Source organism: Myxocyprinus asiaticus, chromosome 9 (assembly GCF_019703515.2).
Source record: "Myxocyprinus asiaticus isolate MX2 ecotype Aquarium Trade chromosome 9, UBuf_Myxa_2, whole genome shotgun sequence".
NCBI classification, from domain to species: domain Eukaryota; kingdom Metazoa; phylum Chordata; class Actinopteri; order Cypriniformes; family Catostomidae; genus Myxocyprinus; species Myxocyprinus asiaticus.
Genome location: NC_059352.1, coordinates 12027587 through 12050106, shown reverse-complemented (window position 1 = coordinate 12050106; position 22520 = coordinate 12027587). Strand labels below are relative to the sequence as shown.

Sequence of the window (22520 nt, the reverse complement as noted above, 5' to 3'; positions counted from 1 at the left end):
TAATACATTTTTGTTACAACTTATAAATATTTATATTTTGTATTAAATAGGTCTATTCTTTATAATTACAAAAATGCCATAGTTTGTTTTATTAAAATCATGTTACATCTAACCATGGTAGTGAAGAAGATCCAAGCTTCCATGTGTTTACTTTGGTCTTGTTACAAATACCACTGTTAAAACTATAAAAATATATAATTAATGAATAAATAAAAATTTTCAAAAAGGCAAATGTAAAATATATTAACAATGTCACATTAATTTTTAGTTTCTATCTTCGCATTTTAATTTTATAGGCCCCAGATATAGCCCTCCATCTGCTTGAATTCAAGAAACGCAAGGTTTGGTCTCACATTCACAGTGGTAAGCCTGCTGAATTTATTAACAAAACTTTAAAATTATGCAATACATCGAAGTTGCATTGAGCAAATTAAGCAAATAACACAAATATTGAGGGAATGAAGTAGGGGGAGGTTCATCAAAAAAAAAAAAGGTTGAGAACCACTGGTTTAAAGATTCGGTTGGTTTTACTTCCCATTTATAAAATGAGAATTTACTTGAGTCTAATGAAAAAAAGCAAATTGATCACAGCAACCCTGCTAAAAAGACCAGCTTAACCAGCATGTAATTCCCATGATGATCTAGGCTGGTTTATGCTGGTTAGTGCTGGTTTGGTGCTGCTCTAGCTGGAGGACCAGTATTGCCATATTTTCCCAGCCAAACCAAGCTGGTAAAGCTGGTTGACCTGCATGGTCTTTAAATTTAACCTAGTAAAGATTATTTATAAGCTTGGTGCAGACAGCAGCGCACTAGCATCCCATGTTGGGAGACCAGCACACAAAACACAACATAAGCAGGTGACCAGCAATGCTGGTCTTTTCAGCAGGGAATTGGGTTGTTTAACAAAAACAATGTAATTTCCGAAGATTTATTCAAACATTTCTAATAACCCAAAAGGATTGCTAAAGGATCTTTAAAAGTTTCCAGTTAGGCAGTATGCACTAGAGTTTAACTTTCATTGCATCTTTTTTTCCATTTGATAAAAGTGAATGGTGACCGAGGCTATTATTCTGCCTAACAACTCCATCTGTGTTTCATGGAAGAAAGAAAGTGATACGGGTTTGGAGCAACATGAGGGTGAGAAAATAATGACAAAATTTTCATTTTTGTGTAAACTATACTTTTAAGTGAAATCATAAAATGTATACATACAAACTAAATTATGTAACCGGACAAAAAGCATTAATTGTAAAATCTTAGCAGAAAACCTTTGGAATGAAAGCAATAATAGGACAAACGTGTTGGCACAATCTACATTATTCAGCTAATGTGAAAAACTAATGAGCTGGGCTGACAGCGCTCTTTAAAAAAGTGACTATAGATTCTAGTCTCTCCCTAGATCTGACAGACAACAAAGCCTAGATCTACTGCAGCTCTCCAAAGCCCATATCTGTTGCATTATTAATTGATCTCAGTGTGGCAGAGTTAATGTGACTTCTTTAGTCATCATTTGCGAGTCTAATATCATAGCCACTGTATTTGATAACATTTACTGTGGCATCTGGCCCCCGAGCTTACACATTTGATTACTGTGAGACTGTTGTAAATACAGACAATATTTGTGTTCTCACAAAATAGTAGCGTAATATATTATAATTTCAAACTAATCTAGTTAGTATATAATACACTTTCAAGAGTGTGATAAATCAACGTCACTCTTGGATCCTACAGCTGGGCCCCATCTATGTAACAATGAATGAAATAGTCTGGACATTATTTTGAAAGAACCTAATGTCATCAGTGTTGGTACAGATAGGCTACACAAAATAATGTAAACCAATATCTGGCTGACATTGTCATTTCTCTTGATGTGTGCGAGAGGACAAAGTTGATAGCATGGTTGGTACGTCTTTGTTGGTCAAGGGTACTCTAGTCTCAGCCTGAGACAGCAGGTCCACGAACCACCCACAGTCCATTTACTGGCCGTCTGATGCATATTGGAATATCGGTGAAATCACCAGTTCCAATCTGATTGGCTGGCTTTAAGCAACTTCTGGGAGTCAGGATATACCAGTCCGCTTTGAAATAAAGTTGTGTTTACAAGGTTAAAGTTTAAGGAAAAATTCATCACTGGATTGACAAAGTTTGTCATGTTAGTTGAATCAAATCTTTATAGTGTAAGTGGGATGAAATCTTTGGTAATTTTAGTAAATTTTTCTTGCTTTCCAATAAAAACTTCTAAACATGAGATATATATATATATATTTATATTTTTTTATCTTAACAAAAACATTTGTTTGGATGGATTTGATCTAGTCTTGCTATACAAACTTATATTCAATTTAATCATATCTACCTCATAAAAATGTGTCAAAGTTATCATTTTAATTATGTTGACAAGACATGAAAATTATTTACAGTATTTTGTCCATTGCAAATGGATTCAGTAAACTTCTATTTTACAAATTTAAATTGATTGCACGCAATGAAATTAAAATATTCAAGAATTGTATATAGCTCATTTAAATTAACAAAATTCAACAAATAAAATAAAATAAAAAAATAATTAAAGTGTATCTTCTATGTTTAATAATGTATCTTGATTAATGTATCTTAGTGTAAGTTTATGTTTTCTACAAATTGGGATTTCTTACCCCACTCTTAACCTAAATAATTTTTTCTTGTTTTAAGCATAAGTCTATCAAAATTTAGTGAGGTTTAGGCTTAAAACAAGAAAAAAAAAAAACAAGAAAAAAATAAACAATTAAAATGTAATACCTATTCTCTGAAAACAAGTCTTAATATTTTCATCTAAAGTATCTTGTTTTAAAGGTGCTATATGTAAGATTGACAACAAGCGTTTGAAATGGGTACTGCAGTCCAAATTCAAAATATTGGAGAGCTGTCTGCCCCGCCCCAGACTCGAAGCTCATGCGGGTTGCCAGAATGTTGACACGCAAATTAGCCAACTCAGCATCCGTTTTAAAGGATTTCTGGGCTTTAAGCTGTCTCCATCTTTCAAAGGCATCTCCAATATGTATCCTTATTTTACTACGCCTCTGGTCATGGTGGTTTTTAGATGGATGGCGAGGCTTTTTAGGTCGGGTGGAATCTGTTATCTCTGATCCAGTTCGTTTTCTGGCTTCCATGGCTGCAGCACGCAGTGTTGTTTGCCTGCAAACTTGTTCAAATTTGGCAACCCAGCGGTGTCGAAATATTATTGGTGTGTGGGCAGTGGGCGGGATCACACAAGCCAAAACATAAACAGAAATTCCGGCCAGGAATGGAAACTTCAAAGTAGAATATACTGGCTGTAGCATTGTTATCGAAGAAGCCAGTATTTCAACTTAGCACGTTTCCTAAATCTCCAATGACATATTATGGTCATTTTATGATTTAGGACAGTAGAAATATTACATATAGCACCTTTAAGGATGTTTAGATATTTTTATTGGAAAACGAGTAAAAAAAGCAGAGCTTTTCGAAAAGGCTCTTCCAAGTGGGTACATCTGAAAACACTGCCTTCGTGTTGTAATGTGGACAGGGAAAACTGAAAAATTGTGATCCATTCAACCCAAAACAATCAAGATGGCGGCCTGTGCTGTAGCGGCATTGTTCACACAAATCTCTTCCTGTCTAAACAGGCAGTTCTTGGCAAAATAAGCTGCAGAGTGGCCTGAAAAAGCCTGGTCTCAGCCTAGTTTATTTTAAAAGATTCAAAATACCCCAACACACACTTTCATCATCACTTACACATTGCATCACACACCTCTAGCATCAAAGAATCTTTGTTTATTTTCCCTACATATAATACTTTCTTTGTAGCTATTTAAAAGCAGGCATTACAAGACAGCCTTTGTCACCATCACAGTGGTAGGTTATTAGGTAGGTTTGTAATTGGTGTGTGAATGATCATTTATAAAGGCGAAATGAAGAATTATAAACAATGCAGTCTCCAAGGAGCTCCTTTACAAGGAACAAAAAGGCTTAGAAGTGACAGGAAGCTGCAGTATTTCCAGATAATGAGAAGAAGGCCTAGGGCGTACAGTAGTTTTCTATCTATGGCCTAAGGGTCTTTGAGTTATATGTTATATGGACAAATAAACTGCCTCCTCACACCAAACTGTCCAAGCCTAACTATTTTCATTGTCGTTTTGATCCATTATAACTGTCAATGTTGGCTGCATTATCATAATCACCACAGTCATAACCTACACCTGCTCATTGGTAACTCAAAAACTGGACAAAAAGAGAAAGAAAAAAGTGTCGGCTCCAATTATCTTTCCAAAAGAATGCGCTGCAGTGGTTTGTAAAGAAGATTCTCTGTACTGAGAAAGCAACCTGCATTCACAAAGATCTCACTGGCGCAGAGTTAATGAGAGCCGACACAAGCGCACCTCTGACTTTCTCCGTGTAATCTCTGCATTTTAACCAGCTCTCTCTCACATGTTTGCCTCTGATAGGGTTCAAATCGTCACATTCTCAGGCTGAATATCCAGTCAGATTAAATGTAGGTTGGGCAGACTAAATCTGAAGAGCTCTTATGTCATGATTTTGGTTTGTTCAAAGATTTAAAAGACTCCACAAGTACAGTTTTCTCTCCTGTGTTGATTATTTTGCTATTGAAATTCTCATTCTAGACAGTGTTTTATTGGACAAAAATTTGGATATGCCCCTGAGTGAAAGATAAGCCAACATTTTTGGTCTGTTTTCCCAGAAGATATAAAAATACATTTTTAAAACAGTACTTGTAGGTGTTACTTGTATATAGATAATCTCAAAGCTGACAGATACACTCACTGAGCACTTAAATAGGAACACCTGTACACCTACTTATTCATGCGATTATCTAATCAGCCAATCATGTGACAACAGCGTTATGCATAAAATCATGCAGCAACGGGTCAGGAGCTTCAGTTAATGTTCACATCAACCATCATAATGGGGAAAATATGTGAAATCTCAGTGATTTAGACCGTGGCATGCTTGTTAGTGCCAGACGGGCTGGTTTGAGGATTTCTGTAACTGCTGATCTCCTGGGATTTTCACACACAACAGTCCCAAGAGATTACTCAGAATGGTGCCAAAAACAAAAAACATCCAGTGAGCGGCAGTTCTGTGGACGGAAGTGCCTTGTTGATGAGAGAGGTCAATGGAGAATGGCCAGACTGGTTCAAGCTAACAGAAAGGCTATGGTAATTCAAATAACCACTCTGTATTATTGTAGTGAGCAGTTTATATAGGTGAAATATGATCTGAACATGTTTTTGCGAGATTCGATCACTAAAGGCTCATAAAACCGTATTAGGCCTTTTGTGCAACCTGACTATATTATAGTAAAAGAATACATAAATACCATATTTCTTCAAAAAACCTTACAGAGAAAAGCAGAAGCCAGCCAAGCGCTCTGACTGTGAGATGTATTCTGAAACTGAGATGCAAAATAGCATCTCTGGCAAGTTAAGTTCTCCAAGTTCACACCAGCCACTCCAGACACTGAAATACCACCAGACTCTGTTGGAACACTGACAATCTCCCTTTACAAAGAAAGTAACTGAATGTTCTTTGGAGACTCTTCCTCCTCTTACTTTTTTGCAATGGAATTGGCCACCCTTCAGTCAACAGCAACTGCCTCGACTGTTCTTTGTTCTCTAATTGTTGCCAACACTGCACACTCTAAGAATTAAAAAACTCACAAATCGGACATCACTGTGACTTGCAAGCAAGTTCTACTCTACACAAGCTCTTACCAATGTAACGTTTCAAAGAAAAATTATTACTCCACGACTTTAAATAATCTATAGATTTTTACTTTTCCATAACTTTAAATAATTTAATAATTTCCATGACTTTTCCAGGCCTGGAAAACAATATTTTAAATTCCCTAATATTTCCAGGTTTCCATGACTGAGGGAACCCTGTTAACGGTCAGTTCAGTCATGACAACTCTCGGAATGATTTAGCATGTGAATGTGGGTCTGTCATGATGATAGGATTTGGTCTTGGTGGACTAGATCTGCCACACTGCTGCAGCTGCAGAGCAAGTACAAAGAATTGCTGCTGCTAGTACATCCAAAGATATACTGTGTTGGCATGTGGACAAGTGGTTGACCGATATATCGCAGAGGACGATAAATCGGCCGATATTCTGACTTTTTTAATTATCGGCATCAGCGATACATTTTTCCATTTGGCCGATTTTTTTTCTTGAGGCCGCTCGAAAATCGCCTGCTTGCATGTGAAGTGACTGAGACATGTAAACAACCAGTCATGGTTCGTTTTGTTGTTTCGTGCCATCGTGTTACTACAAGAATAGTCCGGTGTGCAACACAGTGTCATTTAAACAGTCCGCACATCAGAGCTGCAGCAGACACGTTTGAGCTCATAATGTTAAAATGCTCATCTGTTTCATTCTCCCTCTCTCTCCTCAACAGTTCCCTGTAACATTTAACTGTCTTGTCTAATGATAAAAAGGCAAATATCAATAAAACTAATATCATATATACGTCTGCTAATATGCACATATCTCATACAAAGAGATGTAATAAACCAACCTCACAAATTTATTTTCTAATTATAAAAGGCAAATATCAATAAAACTTCTATTATATACCATTTGCAAATAGGCAGATATCTCGTTTAAACAGATGTAATTCACGAACCTCATGAAAATCTAGCATTTTCTTCCCATCGAGCACTCATCTAATATCTTCCTCTGAAGCGTGTATTCTATCAGCCGGAATCAAAACTTCAGGATCAGGATCAAAAGTTCCTCTGATTCACAAATCATGATGGTCAGTGGTCACAATCCAAGCAGGTGATCCAGGCTGTTTAAACTGTCAGGAGATTGCTGCTCGCTGAGCCGCACGAGCGCATGAGTGAAACCAAAGTCATTCTAGCAAGTAAGTCCACTGTCAGCCATGTTTGGAACGCTCTCGGGAGGTTATTTCCAGTCATGACAGTGCAGTTCCTATCTACTTGAATGGGGAAAGACCGAAATCACCAAAACAGTAGGTCAAGATTACGATCAAAGAACATATTTCAAACCAGCAGTAAAATCTGACAACACTGGTATCATAAATGTTTTTTCTTTACCTCATATTATGCTAAAAAACTAAATTTTTTGTCACCAACATTCATCCATGCGATTTTCTAATCAGCCAATTGTGTGGCAGCAGTACAGTGCATAAAATCATTCAGATACGGGTCAGGAGCTTCAGTTAATGTTCACATCAACCATCAAAATGGGGAACAAATGTGATCTCAGTGATTTGGACTGTGGCATGATTGTTGGTGCCAGATGGGCTGGTTTAAGTATTTCTGTAACTACTGATCTTCTGGTATTTTCAAGCACAACAGTCTCCAGAATTTACTCAGAATGGTGCCAAAAACCAAAAACATCCAGTGAGTGGCAGTTCTGTGGACAGAATTGCCTTGTTGATGAGAGAGGTTAGTGGAGAATGGCCAGACTGGTTCGAACTGACAAAGTCTTCGGTAACTCAGATAACCGCTCTGTACAATTGTGGTGAGAAGAATATCATCTCAGAATATTTTGGTGGCACGAGGGGGACCTACACAATATTAGGCAGGTGGTTTTAATGTTGTGGCTGATAGGTGTATATTAGAGAGTTTCATGCAACATTTCATGTTAAGTTCATGTTTATTGCATTATTGTTGTGCGTTACCCGGATGTTATTTTATCTTTATGTGGGAAACGCTGTGGACCATTTGTATATGATAATTAGTTCATAAATATCTATTTAAATATGTTTATATGTAATATAAACCACATTCATGGTTTATTAACTAATTTAACTAATTTTTCTCTATTTTTTTTTCTCTCTCCCATTTTCTCCCCAATTTGGAATTCCTAATTGTAGTGGTGTAGTGACTCACCTCATGTGGCAGAGGACGAATCTCAGTTGCCTCCACGTCTGAGAGTGTCAATCCGTGCATCTTATCACGTGGCTTGTTGAGCGTGTTACCGCAGAGATGTAGTGCATGTGGAGGCCCACACTAGTCTCCGTGGCATCCACGCACAACTCACCACGCGCCCCACCGAGAGCGAGAACCACACATTATAGAGACCACGAGGAGGTTACCCCATGTGACTCTACCCTCCCTAGCAACCGGGACAGTTTGGTTGCTTAGGAGACCTGGCTGGAGTCACTGAGCACGCCCTGGATTCGATCTCGCGACTCCAGGGGTGGTAGTGATCTTTAGCTGTTTTAAATTTTAATTCATTGTGTGGCCTTTTTATTTAATGTTTTTACCTTAAAAGAAAAAACATTTTTTATTTATTTTTTTACAGTGGGGTAGACATCATCTTTTAGGCGCCTCTTGACAAGTTTAGATACAAGACAAGGACAAGCTGTCACTGTGATCTTATCAAAGTGTCTAGGTGTATTGTTGTAAAGTGCATTGAATGATGACTTAAGATCTTGTCAAACACATAAAGAGAAAATGCCCCCAGAATCCTCAAAAGCAGATCAAATCGAGGTGATCTTCAAAGCAAGTCAATACACATTTGGTCCCTGTTTTACACTATTCACACTCCAAAAAAGAAAATGGTTAAAGAAATTGTTGACAGCCATGGCCATTAAGAATTGTCAGTTTGGCAAGAGCTGCAAAAAATTCTTCAAACATTTTTCCTGAGAAAATAACTGTATACAGGGTTTTTTGGAATGACATGAAGTTGAGTAAATGGCATAATTGTCATTTTTGAGTGAACTATTCCTTTAAAAGCAATCACAGCCAGTTAATTAAGGAATATGACAATACAAAACCCAATATAGGCCTACCCAATATCTATGAGAAAGCAATAAGGGAATTAAGAGACTGTAGTGTATCTCGATGTGACAAAGCTGAAAATGGCTATTTTACATGTTGCTGAATATATGCATAAGCATCTTTGCCCTCCTCCACCAGACTTTACTTACAGTCTGCATAAATAAATCAAAAGCTCGGCTGAACTTATTCGACCTTGGAGACTATCACTTTTGTTTGTGCAAAAGTAAAGATAGTATCACAATTTGAATAACCATTTCACCTTTTTTTCTTAAACAGTGACACTCCCCTGCTGTAAAACTAGTTCTGTGTTTCGACAAAGAAACACTAAAGGGAAGTGTAAGCATTTTAATAGAATGTCACTCACAAGGTTATTGCTTCCCTCCCTTGTGCTTGCTTGAGCATTTACATGATGCTGACCCAAGCTACGAAACACAATATACCACAGAGCTGGAGCATGCTGCTATTTTCAGAGCAGAACCCTCATTAGGGAATAAGAAGGACAGTATCTTAAAATCTCAAGCACAAATTAGTCATTTAGACCCCTCCCATTTTCAAAGCCAATTTCCTTCTTTACAGCAGTGTACATTATTACCCTCTCAAAAAGATACATTTGGCATGCTAATTCCTAAAGCTCTTGCTGAGATGTGTACACACCACAGAAGTAATGAATCTACAACTAATGCTGTCGAATTTACTCACCCTCACCACTCCCAAACTCGTATGACTTGCTTTCTTATAGGGCTGAAAGAACTAATCGATAAAATCGATAATTATCGATAATGGAAATAATCATCAACGAATTTCATTATCGATTAGTTGGATATTTTCAGTAAGCATGGAGAAGCCCCGTCAGTGACGTCACTTCTCAGCTAAGTGAAAATGTGTTCCATTATGAAACTCATTTGAAAAACAGTGGAGACAAGTTGAAGTGGAAAAAAACATGACCCAAGTTGTCCAGCGCACGGGAGCACTTTATAAACACTTCTAAGAAGATCATAATAAGCATACAGTTTAATGTGGAGCAATTACTGCATCAGGTGCATTGAAAGAGTGATTGTGCCATTTAATGCGCGAGAGTTGTTGATCTCCAGTGCATAACTTACATTTTATTGCTATTTTCTATGTTTTATAATGTAAACATGTAATGAATTCAAAATCAGCTGTGTATTTGGCAAAACTGTTTGTTCTTAACACAATCGAGTCTCCGTTAAACTCTAATGATCAAGCGAGCGCGCGCATCAGCGTCAATCGAACCGATCACAATGGAGAAAGGGAGCGCAATCATTTACATCATACCACGATTTCAGATTTCAATGTAATAAATTGTGCAGCTTTCATGGATATCAGACTGTAGTCTCAGCAGTCAAGGTGTGCCGGTTTTTAAAGTGTTTTCTCCTGCTCATGTAAGAGCATGTAATGCAGTGACCAGTGGTATGAGTCTTTTCAGTGCGAGAGTGAATTTGCACAGGGTTTACAGTTGATTTTACTATATTAAAGTGTATATGATGCTGAATAGAATGTATAATAATGCTAAGGGTCCTGATATTTGAAGTCCTCCTGATAATGCCACATGTAATGTCTGATTTCACTTGTAAATGTATACTATGGCAAACATTATTTTACTGGATAAACATACATAATTTTTTTTTAAAAGAATAGTTTAGAAACATGTAATCAGTGAACATACTATTTTAAAAACAATACTATTAAAATATTAAATGTTTGTAATCAGTGACAGTGTACAAGCACATGCATCTAACATAATTATATATTTTTCAGCTGGGCAGAATTATTAATATTTCTGTTCTCGGTGTGCTGAGTGACTCCAGCCAGGTCTCCTAAGCAACCAAATTGGCCCGGTTGCTAGGGAGAGCAGAGTCACATGGGGTAACCTCCTCGTGGTCGCCATAATGTGGTTCGCTCTCGGTAGGGCGCGTGGTGAGTTGTGTGTGGATGTCACGGAGAATAGAGTGGGCCTCCACATGCGCTATGTCTTCACGTTAAAGCGCTCAATAAGCCAAGTGATAAGATGCACGAAATGACGCAGAGGCAACTACGATTCGTCCTCCGCCACCCGGATTGAGGCGAGTCACTATGCCACCACGAGAATTTAGAGCACATTGGGAATTGGGCATTCCAAATTGGGGAGAAAAAGGGGAGAAAACCAAATACAAAAATATTTCTGTTCTCATGTCACTATTGCCCTCGGCTGGGTTGATTTTTTTGTCCCACTCCATGTCCTATGGATCATTTTGCTCTTTAATGATGAGCACTTTTTTTCAGTTTTACAAGTAAAGGAACTGTTTCACATATGTCCTGAAAGTACTAATAATAATAAATTCAAACTTAACTTTTCATGATTCAGGCTTTGTTCAGAGTATATAATCATGAATTCAGTAATGCAAACCAAATCCTTACGACCTTTATCATATCAGTTTTTTGAAAAATCATATATAATAAAATACAAGAAATATAATATAATTTTTAAAAAAAAAATTTTATCCAATTAATTGTAGAAATAATTGAAGATTAAACGATTATCAAAATAATCGTTAGTTGAAGCCCTATTTTCTTTTGTGGAACACAAAAGTAGATGTTAGGCAGAATTTTAGCCTCAGTCACCATTCACTGACATTGCATCTTTTTTCATACATTGAAAGTGTATGGTGAATTAACCACTTTGTGGCTAATATTCTGCCTAACATTTCCTTTTGTGCTTCACAGAAGAAAGTCGTACAAGTCCAGAAAAACATGAGGGTGAGTAAATGACAAAATTAAAATTTTGGGGGGCAAACTATCCCTGTAAGTAGGCTAAATGGCTGCTTTTATCATTTTTTTTTTTTAAATCACTCTTTAGCTGAGCAGTTGATGCACAGTTAAAATTGTTGACACTAGAGAAACTGTGGAAAGCAAACGGAAAATGGAACATGGTAGGATGCCACTGGAATAGGTGACTAATAATACAGTGCTTTACTGGATTTCATGCAATGATAAACTAGAGGGACAAATAAATTACCTCTCACATTTAAGAATCAATAGCAATCAGTACAATTAGTTTTCAAGTTGATTCTTACTGGGAAAAGCTGCCGATTTGCCAAAACCAACTGCTTAAAAGGTTTGTAGAAGCAATGAATGGGAGCAAAAATTGCTCACAGAGAGTGCTAGATCAGACTTGTTCCTACCTGTACTGAGGGGAAGGAATCCCAGATGCCTTACAGGATAGAACAGCCTCTTGTTCAGTGGAATGGATGGGCAGTATCAGGTCTTCAGGTTCAGTTGTCCAACTTGGACCAAGAAACTTTGTGTCTTCTGCTTGAGCTGATGATACTGAGAAAGAGACCAACTATTCTTTAATGCCATGTAGTAAATACAATTGTTTACACTCTGGACCAACCTTGTGTCATAGAATCATGTTACTATTCCAACATTTTTGCAAAATGACTTATACATGGCTCGTTCTATGTATTGCTGCAGTTTCCTGGGAAAACATACTGTATAATAGAGATGCTACAACAACAAAGAATTTTATTCACTTTCACACAAATCATAAGTAAAATGGCAGATTATCAGTTCATACACACCTTTTTTGCTCTGTTACTCACACAAAGCTATTATATGACATAAAAACTGCAGGGATGTCAAAATACCAATATGTTGATTATATACACATTTTTGTGGCATCAATATATTAGCCGACATTTAAAATAGAAGCCTAATTTGTGCACTTTCAATTCACTGCCAGTTGCATTCCATTCAATGTAGTCTGACGTAATAGCTTTGGGAGACCACAAGGGGGTGACATAACATTAATTGAAGCTGGCCGCGGCATGGAAGAGGCATCACACACACATTACGAGCTGATGGCAGTCGAAATTTACAAAGGATTTTGTACTTCAATGAACAAAGTGACATTGATGAGTTTGCAGGTAACTGTGCAAACTGAACGATTAGAAATGGTGACGTTTATTATGCAATATCCCTGTATGTAGCATTAAATAGGTCTTTCATTCAAGCTGTCAAACCACAAAAAGACATACTTGTAACTGAAAATACATTGTGTAGGCTCTATGAAAAATACTTATACACAATATATCATCCAGTAATGACTAGAGTAAATAATCTATATCCTTTGATAATGATTTGGGACGAATTTAATGGAAAACTATGTGAGTTGAGCTCTGTGGGTCTCCAGAATGTTTTACAGCCTTCGGAGAGGCCTTCTATTACGTACCTTAATATAAATTAATTGTTTCGAATTTTAGAACGCGCCATGTCGTCCGCCAGACTCGTCCGGTTTGCTACCCCCTTTAATTGATCCTGCCACTCACTCTTTACCAAAGTTGTGTTGAGAAAAATTTTGTAAGATAAAGACTATTGTGCGGCGAGCAGCCCTATTTATATCTGAAAAAATCCCAATATACAGTATATCGATAATTATCTGGAAAATCTTCCGATTATGGATATGTGAAAACGGCATCGTTACTGAGCCTAATCAAAACACTTTTACTCTAGCCTAGCGCATGATTTGTTATAAATCCATTTTAAAGTTTGCATTACATACTGTAACTACATTTACTAGCTTGTTAAAATGTGATCAAATTGCACGGTAGCTCAATTGATAGACTGTTGAGAAGATCACACAAGAGCTAAATATTGTCATAGGAGCACCACAAAATGATGTGGTTGCTTCAGCAATTGCATTTCTCATCTCCTAGTTGCTGTTTATGACACCATTGGTTAGGTATAAGATTTAGGGTAGAGAGGTCAGTTTTCTTTTTTTTTTACTCGATCGAACATTAACCTTGAAACCTCATCTGTTTTGGAGAACGTTAACTCATTTTTAGCACCACACAGTGGACATTTCACCTGGTAAGTTGCGATTCGTGTAATGAACCATGGAATATCATTTTGCAAAAATGTTGCCACATTTCCATAATTTTCATGAGATCAGGCTGCTCTGATGTAGAGCTTTGTTCTATTATTGCACACTAAACCTCAAATCTAGAATTTCACATGCTTCAAGGGAAATTAGGCATCAAAACATTAGGCATGCAGACAGAGTAATGGTTCTAGCATTTCCACTTGTGCACGGTTTGGTACGGTACGATTACAAACCGTTTTCACAGTTAACATGGTTCCCTATCTGTCACTCACTCATCGTTGTGTCGATGTAGTGACACTAGGGGTCACTCTTGGGAGCCCGAAACACCTCTGGTCTTTGAAAAAAGGCCAATGGGAATTGGCGAGTGGTATTTGCATACCATTCCCCCGAACATACGGGTATAAAAGGAGCTGGTATGCAACCACTCATTCAGATTTTCTCTTCGGAGCCGAACGGTCGATGCTCACTGAGCTGAATTCCCACAGCTGTCCATTCACCTCTGCTGGATCTGATGGCGCACTTCAGTGGCTTCTCCCCCTCTGCACTGGTGCACTGCAGAGAATGCCAATGGGTATATTCTAAAAAAGAGTATATTTATCTAAAAGATCAGCACACATGGAATGTCTTTTTAAAGATGCCCTTCCGTTTGTGTGTTATTCCTTGTTGCAGTCGTTATCTCTCGCCTTCTGACAGTCACGATCGCTGTCTTTCGTGTCTGGGCGCTACCCATGCGGAGACAGCGTTCGTGGATGGGTCAGGTACTCATTGCGAGAACATGACCATGGCAACGTTGCGATCTCGGCTTGCCTTCATAAGAAAGCAAGCCACCCCAGCGGCTCCCCGCCTCGGTCCTTCTACCTACGGGTATGAGGCCAGCGCGGCTAGCACTGGGGGCGATTTGGGGACCTCAATGGGACCACCTCCGCCGGGTATCCCCCCACAGACCTCCCATTCCCCAGCACGCTCATCTGCCCCGATCGTGCTTCCGGATGAGTCCGCTGGCTCGTCTCATGGCGAGTTCGACCTCTTGTTCGGAGCCCGTGAAGGTGATGAGCTCTCGAGCGCAGCATCGGAGAGTGGACTCGTCCAGTCGGACGCGGAAGCCTCAGCTGGGCTTCCCCCCTTGGGTACGGTCGCCCAGTCATAGGCTGACGTGGAGATGACGGACATGCTTTCCCGAGCAGCCGCGAGCGTCGGGCTAGAGTTGAACCCTCCGCTCTCCCCTGAACCCTCGCGGCTCGATGATTGGTTCCTGGGCCTGCGGCACCGCTCACAGCCATGCTCCGCCCCAGTTCCTTTCTTCCTGGAAGTGCACGAGGAGCTGACAAGTTCGTGGGAGGCACCTTTTACTGCCCGGTGCCGATCATTCAGCTCCCCCGCCCTCACTACCCTCGATGGTGGGGCGGCCAAGGGGAATTCGGTGATCCCCCCGGTGGATAAGGCTCTCGCGATGCACCTATGCCCGCAGAGCACCGCCACCTGGAGCAGGTGCCTGAAGCTCCCATCCAGGGCCTGTAGGTTTACGTCGTCCCTGACGGCCAAGGCCTATGGTGCCACTGGACAAGCCGCCTCCGCCCTGCATGCCATGGCTCTCCTGCAAGTCCACCAAGCCAGGGCACTAAAGGAACTGCACCATGTCACCATGTTTGTAGAAACTCTTCCCTCGTTGGACCTACCATGGGACTTCTCCACATGACATACTTCCGATAAGGCTCGGCGAGACCATGTGACGTATTTCCACTCAAAATACCCCCCCCGGGTGGGATGTGGTCTCCGCGGTGTCTTCCCCTTGGGAGTGACACCCCCCGACGTAGACACTGGTGGCCCCAGTTGGTTACAAAATTTCACTCTTTTTTTGGGGGAGAGAAAAATGAGGATAAGAGGCCATGACTGGGCTAGCCTGTCCCTATCTTTTGGGCAGTCAACTTGTCCCCGAAGGGCTGTTTGACGCTCATAACAGCATTAGGGGAGGTTACATGTCGGCCTGGTGCGCTGGCTATGAGGCACACACTGGTCTGCCCATCTCGCATCGCCAGTTTACATAACACAGTTCAGCTAGTTGTGGCGTTACGTATAGGGACCCCTAGTGTCACTACATCGACACAACGTCGAGTGAGTGAAAGATAGGGAACATCCTGGTTACTTTCGTAACCTCCGTTCCCTGATAGAGGGAACGAGACGTTGTGTCCCTCCTGCCACAACGCTGGACTACTAGCTGAAATGGCCAGAACCTTGTCTCGGCTTCTCAGCACAAAACCTGAATGAGTGGTTGCATACCAGCTCCTTTTATACCCGTATGTTTGGGGGAGTGGTATGCAAATACCACTCACCAATTCCCATTGGCCTTTTTTCAAAGACCAGAGGTGATTCGGGCTCCCAAGAGTGACCCCTAGTGTCACTACATCGACACAACGTCTCATTCCCTCCATCAGGGAACGGAGGTTACAAAAGTAACCAGGACGTTAGCTAACTATACTCAACCAAGCTGGTGGGATGGCTTTAGTCACATGAAGACTTGCAATTAGTCACTTGTTCAGTCGGTTCGTTCTAATACTGATTTCGCAGCACCACTATGGAAAAAACAAAACAAAAATGTAACCATGTCAACAGGCCTGGTTGGTACAGAACAGCACGGTTCAGCAACGGTAACAGCATCTTTAATAAATGTACAGTATAAAACTTTTGTAGCATGGCATAGATATAGAATATACTGTTTGAATTGGAAAAAAGCCCTAATATTTTCTTTTCAATATCAAATGCATGCAGGTAATTTAAAATGGCAAAAATATTGACCAAAACAGTCACAAAAAATTGTGCATTCCTAAACAATCCCTTCAAAAACAGAGAGCCCTTTTAATTTTCACTTCAAAAATGTTAATTCACAAATATAGTACAGTAAGTACCATTATTCACACACTATAGCACAACTCCTTATACTTCATATTTCTAGAAGTGTGCTTCAGGAGACATCTTGCCCCCATTGTCACAAGATTATGAAATATACTGTATCTAAATAGATGCCAGAGACTTGCAGTCATTAATTTTCCTGTATTAATTAACATTACAGGGATACACCCTGCAGCCATATTTACAAGACAGCTAGGAATTCTGCAAACAAGATGAAACACCATACCACTGCTGAAATATCAGCAGAAGAATGGTTATGCGTATTATTTCTGAAATTACACACCATAACTGCAGTTGTCGGTTATATAATAGGGATTTGATGCATGTACTGGTTGTAATTGTTCTCTGTTTCAGTTTTATGAATTCAAGTTGATGAGAAAACGATTTAGTCTATATTTCTCCAAACAAAAGCATCTGCTCTCTCATTAATCACACCTTCTGCTGCAAATACTGAACTCTGTCACCAAGAAACAAAAATATGTTGATGAAAAAAGATCACTCCAGAGTGGTATTGGCTTCTGGTGAGAACAGACATGCCTCTTTTCCAAGGATCCTGATAATAATCTTTGACAAACAAAAGTGCTGGGCCACAATCTCACTGCAACCTTTGGGTAGACCAAATGTAAATGTATAAAGGACGACTGGATGAAGAGAGGCAATATTATAAGTGAGAGGTAATTCATATTGCGATACATTTAAAATATTATTAACCAGAGAAACTAGCGCACAGCCATCTTGAAAATTTTGTCTCTGAACTTCCGGCCTAGCGGTTCTATATAGGTATCTATGGTGTTGATGTCAAACTGTAATTAGCTAGCGAAGTGGATTTACAGGATATAGAGTTCTCAAAATCTATCATGAGTATTTTAAATTGTGCAGGGAATGTCATAACAACTGGAAGGAGAGCAGGGAGATTTTAAATACACATAAATACACATTATTTCTTAAATACACAAGATCCTACCTTCACGCTGTGGACGTACTGATATGCCTCTGTGCTCATGAAACTTCAAGAGACAACACAAAGTCATTAAAAATATCTCTGTACGACACCACTGGCCATCTTCTAGCGTCATTCACCCATCACGTTATAATTCAGGTGAGCAGATTTTTTTAGCATTAAACCGGGACGGGTGCAACTATATTTATACACACATACACATGTGAACGTGTATGTTATATTTTATATTACATTTACAACTATTTTAATTGCATTTAAGCCTCTAAAAAATGTAGGGTGACAAATTAATTTTAAAAAGTACAATTGTAATTTTCTTTTACGTTGAACTTGCATGTGCAATAATATGAGCTGTCACTGTTGGAAACTACACATTTTAACACAAATTATTAACAAGTTGAAACCTAAAAATTAAGCAGAACTACATGTATAACAATTAAACGCTTGTATTATGACAAGGTGCAGTGTGTCATAGCTGTCCAAATGTGATCTGCCAGGTTCAATGTACCTCCGCAGGTGTGAATAAAAACATTTAGAGCGACAGAAAATATACCTCACTAGCATTTTCACGTAGTAAAAGGGTGCTGTAGACTCACACCATCAACTCTTGTTGAAAAATACTGTGCTCCCACACATGATCCATTTTGATCGACTCTTCTCAGTAGCTTCAATACAAACAGGAAGTTAGATGACAAAATTCGGAAGAGCAAAGCACGGAAAAGGGGCGGGGCTGATTAAGGTGAATACATAGGGCAGAATAGGGATCAGACTATTGTTTTGACCAACAAATATTTAATTATTAAATTTATATGTAAAACACAAGTCGCATCTTTCCCCAATATGAATGTGGCAATGTGAGATAGTGAGATGTTGCTAGGTGGTTGTTAGGGTGTTCTGGGTTATTGTTAGATGGTTGCTTTCTGGCCCAAGCCTCTATGGTTTTCTGCTACCTAGATACATGTATAGCAGTGCAAAGCAAGTCTATGGGACTTTATAGCCCATTGTATCATCAACCAGGTGTAAATCGAAAATTGTTTAGAAAAGTAACAGCTCACCTCTCCTCAATAAACCATAAGATTTGAGGTATCATCTGTAGAACAAATTGTGTGGGATAAATTATTTACCGAAGCTTAATATTTAGTGTAAGGTTTTTTATTTATTTTTTTTTATTTTCAATCTCTAACCCAAAGTTTGAGAAATAATAATAGCGATGCTTACCTTAACAACCACCTCAAATTATACATTGATCACACAATGTGTGCAAGTTTTTGCACAGTGTAAGTAAATCTTAATGGTATAAAACGAATTCAAATCTACTTAACTTTATGACACAATAATAAAAGTGAGTAAATTTAATTTAAACATTTTAGTAAATGCAGTAACTTACAAATATGATATACATGGTACTTAAACGTAGTAACATTTAAATAAGCATCTTATTAGATACTGTCACATTTCTAACCTCACTGTCAAAAATATTTATAATAATTTCCTTCAACAAGGTTATTCAATGCATACTCTGTAGTTTATAAGAAATCATCACCCTGTATTTTTAACATCAAACACAAAACAAAGAGCGGTGCACACAGACCTCGACACTTGGTGCACAGAAAACCATGACGGTGACAATCAACAGATTTTTTTTTTTTTTTTGTAGTAGAAAATTAATTTAAGACTGCACAAAACAAGAAGATACCAATTGTTACAACAAAATTTACGAGACAAATGGTGTAAATAGACTTGCAAACAGTGAAACCATGCAAGCTCATTAATTATTCAAGCCCAGTGCATGGTGGGAACACCAGTTTTAAAAAGTTAAGTAAAATGTACTTATTTTATTTACCAGTGAAATGTACTCAAACTAGAAAATAAATATGACAAAATGTTCTACTTTAGGATTGATACATGATGACACATTGTAAAAATAACAAGAAATCATAAATAATATTTACCTGTAAGCTAGAGCATTCATTTTTACATGTTTGAATGTAAAATGTACTTAATATTTTCAAGTTCATGCTTAAACTAATTTATTCAATGTAGAAAGAGATTAATCTCTGCTATATTTAATAAACCATAATTATTATTTTTTTATTTAATTTTTTCAGTGAAAGATTTCTTTCTTTAAACAGCCCAACAACAATCCAAGTCATCTCAATACCACACAATAGATGAAGTTGCTGTTTGCAAACAAAGGCTAGGCGGTGGCACTTCTGTGTTCTTTTGGCAGAACTGTGTTCAATGAGCGCTTCACTCTAATTAAGTTGAAAATAGACAAAAAGTGTTGTTTGTGAGGTTGAAACACCCCGTTTCCTATAGATTATTGAAGATTTGGGCTTCTTTAAATTTACATCAGAAACAATAATTCAGGACAAACTCAGGATTTGACATAATTTATGATATTTCACAGATCAACGTTACTGTTATTGCGTCTGCTCTATTAGATCCAACTGAGCTGCTGTTGGTAACTTTTAATGAAGACATCACACTCCGATTGCAAACGGCTGTTTTTAATTTCCGAAGTGCAACTGCTGTGACGGATATGAGGCCAAATGTGACCTAACAATGATTTTACAGTATATGAACAAGACCAATGAAAGATCTAACAGGAAGAAAGGGACCCCATCTCATCGCAGCGCATATGCTACTGTTTGTGAAAGATAAGTGAAGAAATATACTGTCTGTGGACAAATAATTTAAGCAGTAAAACATATTGCATGTCTGATGGTAGTTTTCATTTTTATATGACACATTTCTCAGGCTTTAGAAGTGTCAAACGTGTGCAGATGTGTATTCATCAACCTGTTACATCTCCGACATAACCATACAGGTATATTGAACTAAGTTATAATTTGTTTGCTGATAGTTCAGAAATAACCTACATATATATCTTCACTGTAAACCATAGACATCCCTTCATAAGACCTTTTATTAACATTAACAAACATTATTACAATATATAATGCTTTTAAAATTCTTAAAAATGCAACGCCGGTCATATCCACCATTGAAATCTGCTGCTCAAAAGAACCCAGAAGCGTGGTTGGCTGCAGTGTGACGTCAGAGTAATTTCATATATAATTTATTTTTTTGCACATAAGACCATTAAGTTCAGTGATCTTCAAAAATAACAGCATATTCTCCTTGAAAACTGGATTAATTTATCTTAAACACACTCAGAGGACTTGAATGAATTCAAGGCTTAAGATCCTAATTCAATTTTCCCTATTCAGTCGCTGTAAACATGACAGTCCACATAACATGTACACATTCAGTCCAAAATAAAAACAAAATGAGAAAGACAATCAGTTTGAATAAAATCAGCAGTACAATAATTTACCTGCTAGGCAGCCAGTGATTGATAGCAGCACAAGTGGTTTCCATAGTAACGTCATCTTTAGTTGCCAAGGGCAAGTATGACTCTCATCCAATTGCTGGTGAATGGAATGATTTTTCCCTTGAATGCGAGAAGTATAATCTGTGGGGGGAAGTAATTAAAGAAATAATTAAAATGAGACATTTGGGGCCAAATATGACATACGGCTCACTTTTATTGAGTGATCAGAAAGATTAGACCTTTGTTGAAGTGATCACCTTGACTGTGAGGACAAATGCAATGAAATATTGTCGGATCAAAGAGAAAGTTAACAACTAAAACATTTTCAATGTGATGGCAACTGAAATATTAAAGCACTGAATATAAAACCCTAAGGCTTTGTTTAGACAGAACGCAAAAATAAGATGTTCTTTTTTTTTTTGGCTTATCCGAATCAAATTCGTTTAGTTGTTTGTAGTCTGCAAAAACAGTAAAAAAAAAAAAAAAATCTGATTTTTAGGAACCAGATCCAAATCATATCCATATGAGGTTTGAAATTTGATTAAAATCAGAGCTTCTGCAATGTGTCAGTCTGAAAAGTCAGATCAGAAGTTTTTCATCACTTAGGACACGACGTGCATACCCAAAGTGCACAATATTCATAATACAGTAATTTTTTGGCATTCTTTGTTAATATTTGCAAACTGTGTGATATTTACTATGTTGTGAATTGTAAATGAGTGAACGAGTCAGTGGTTTAGGATGCAGTATATGCATGAATGTGTAAATACAGTAATGCCACTGTTGCTTATGTTCTCTCTAGAGTTGAGGTACTCGAGTTCGAACTCGGACTCGAGTCCGAGTCACGAGTCCAATTTCAATGGACTTGGACTTGTCACGGATGCATTTTACACTGACTTGACTTGGACTTGATCCTCTGGGATCCTTTGGGATTTTTTTTCCAAGTCCAGCCGAGTCCATGGCATTTGTGATGCAATGAAAAAAATAAAATAAATAAATAACAAAACAGAAATAAATGAACACATCTCTGTCTGCATGCGGCTGTAGCACCCCCCTGATCTCATAGATGTAGCCAGAGGTTGTTTCACCGTGTTAAGCAAACAATGCACGCAAACATATGCATGCGCACAGCCACACTCATCACTCAACCAATACGCTTGAAAGTTCCTACGGAGACTACTGTATAACATCGATTACCAAGGAAGCTGGCACGATGAAAACATAAAGACATGTATGTAGCCAATGTAATAGAAACTAAACAAGGCAGTTTCACATGGCATGGGACCTGACAACTGGTAAAATCACACGCGCCGTTTGTGGAGCCAAGATGGTGCTCGCATCGTGGTTTCATCATGGTTAAGCCCACATCATGTCTCTCACAGTTTACTAAAAACTACATATTGAAGTAAAACAATAATAAAAATAGTATTAATATTGGGCTATTAAGTCTTTTTAGGTATAATGTATCTACAATTGTAGGCTTCTGTAAACTCTATTGTGGTCCATGCAGTGTTGTCAGCTTGAAATGGTCCATAATAGCTTGATGAATTAACTGTGTAACTTTTTTAGTTGCAAAAATATCGTTATAGCTAAAGCAGACAGCAGCTCTAAACAGATAAACAGCACCTATTTATTATTGATTTACT

The 22520-nt window shown here is 38.2% G+C and overlaps 1 protein-coding gene across 1 annotated transcript in view; it reads right to left on the bottom strand.

The window, feature by feature from the left end:
• Nucleotides 1-22520, bottom strand: part of LOC127445627 (contactin-3-like) — a 112444-nt gene that overhangs the window by 78440 nt on the left and 11484 nt on the right. Inside the window, exons 2-3 of the mRNA XM_051705815.1 lie at nucleotides 20878-21015; nucleotides 11973-12117 (exon numbers count right to left, since the gene is read on the bottom strand). Coding sequence (XP_051561775.1) covers nucleotides 11973-12117; nucleotides 20878-20932 — 200 coding nt within the window. The 5' untranslated portion in view covers nucleotides 20933-21015. The remainder of the gene's footprint in view (nucleotides 1-11972; nucleotides 12118-20877; nucleotides 21016-22520) is intronic.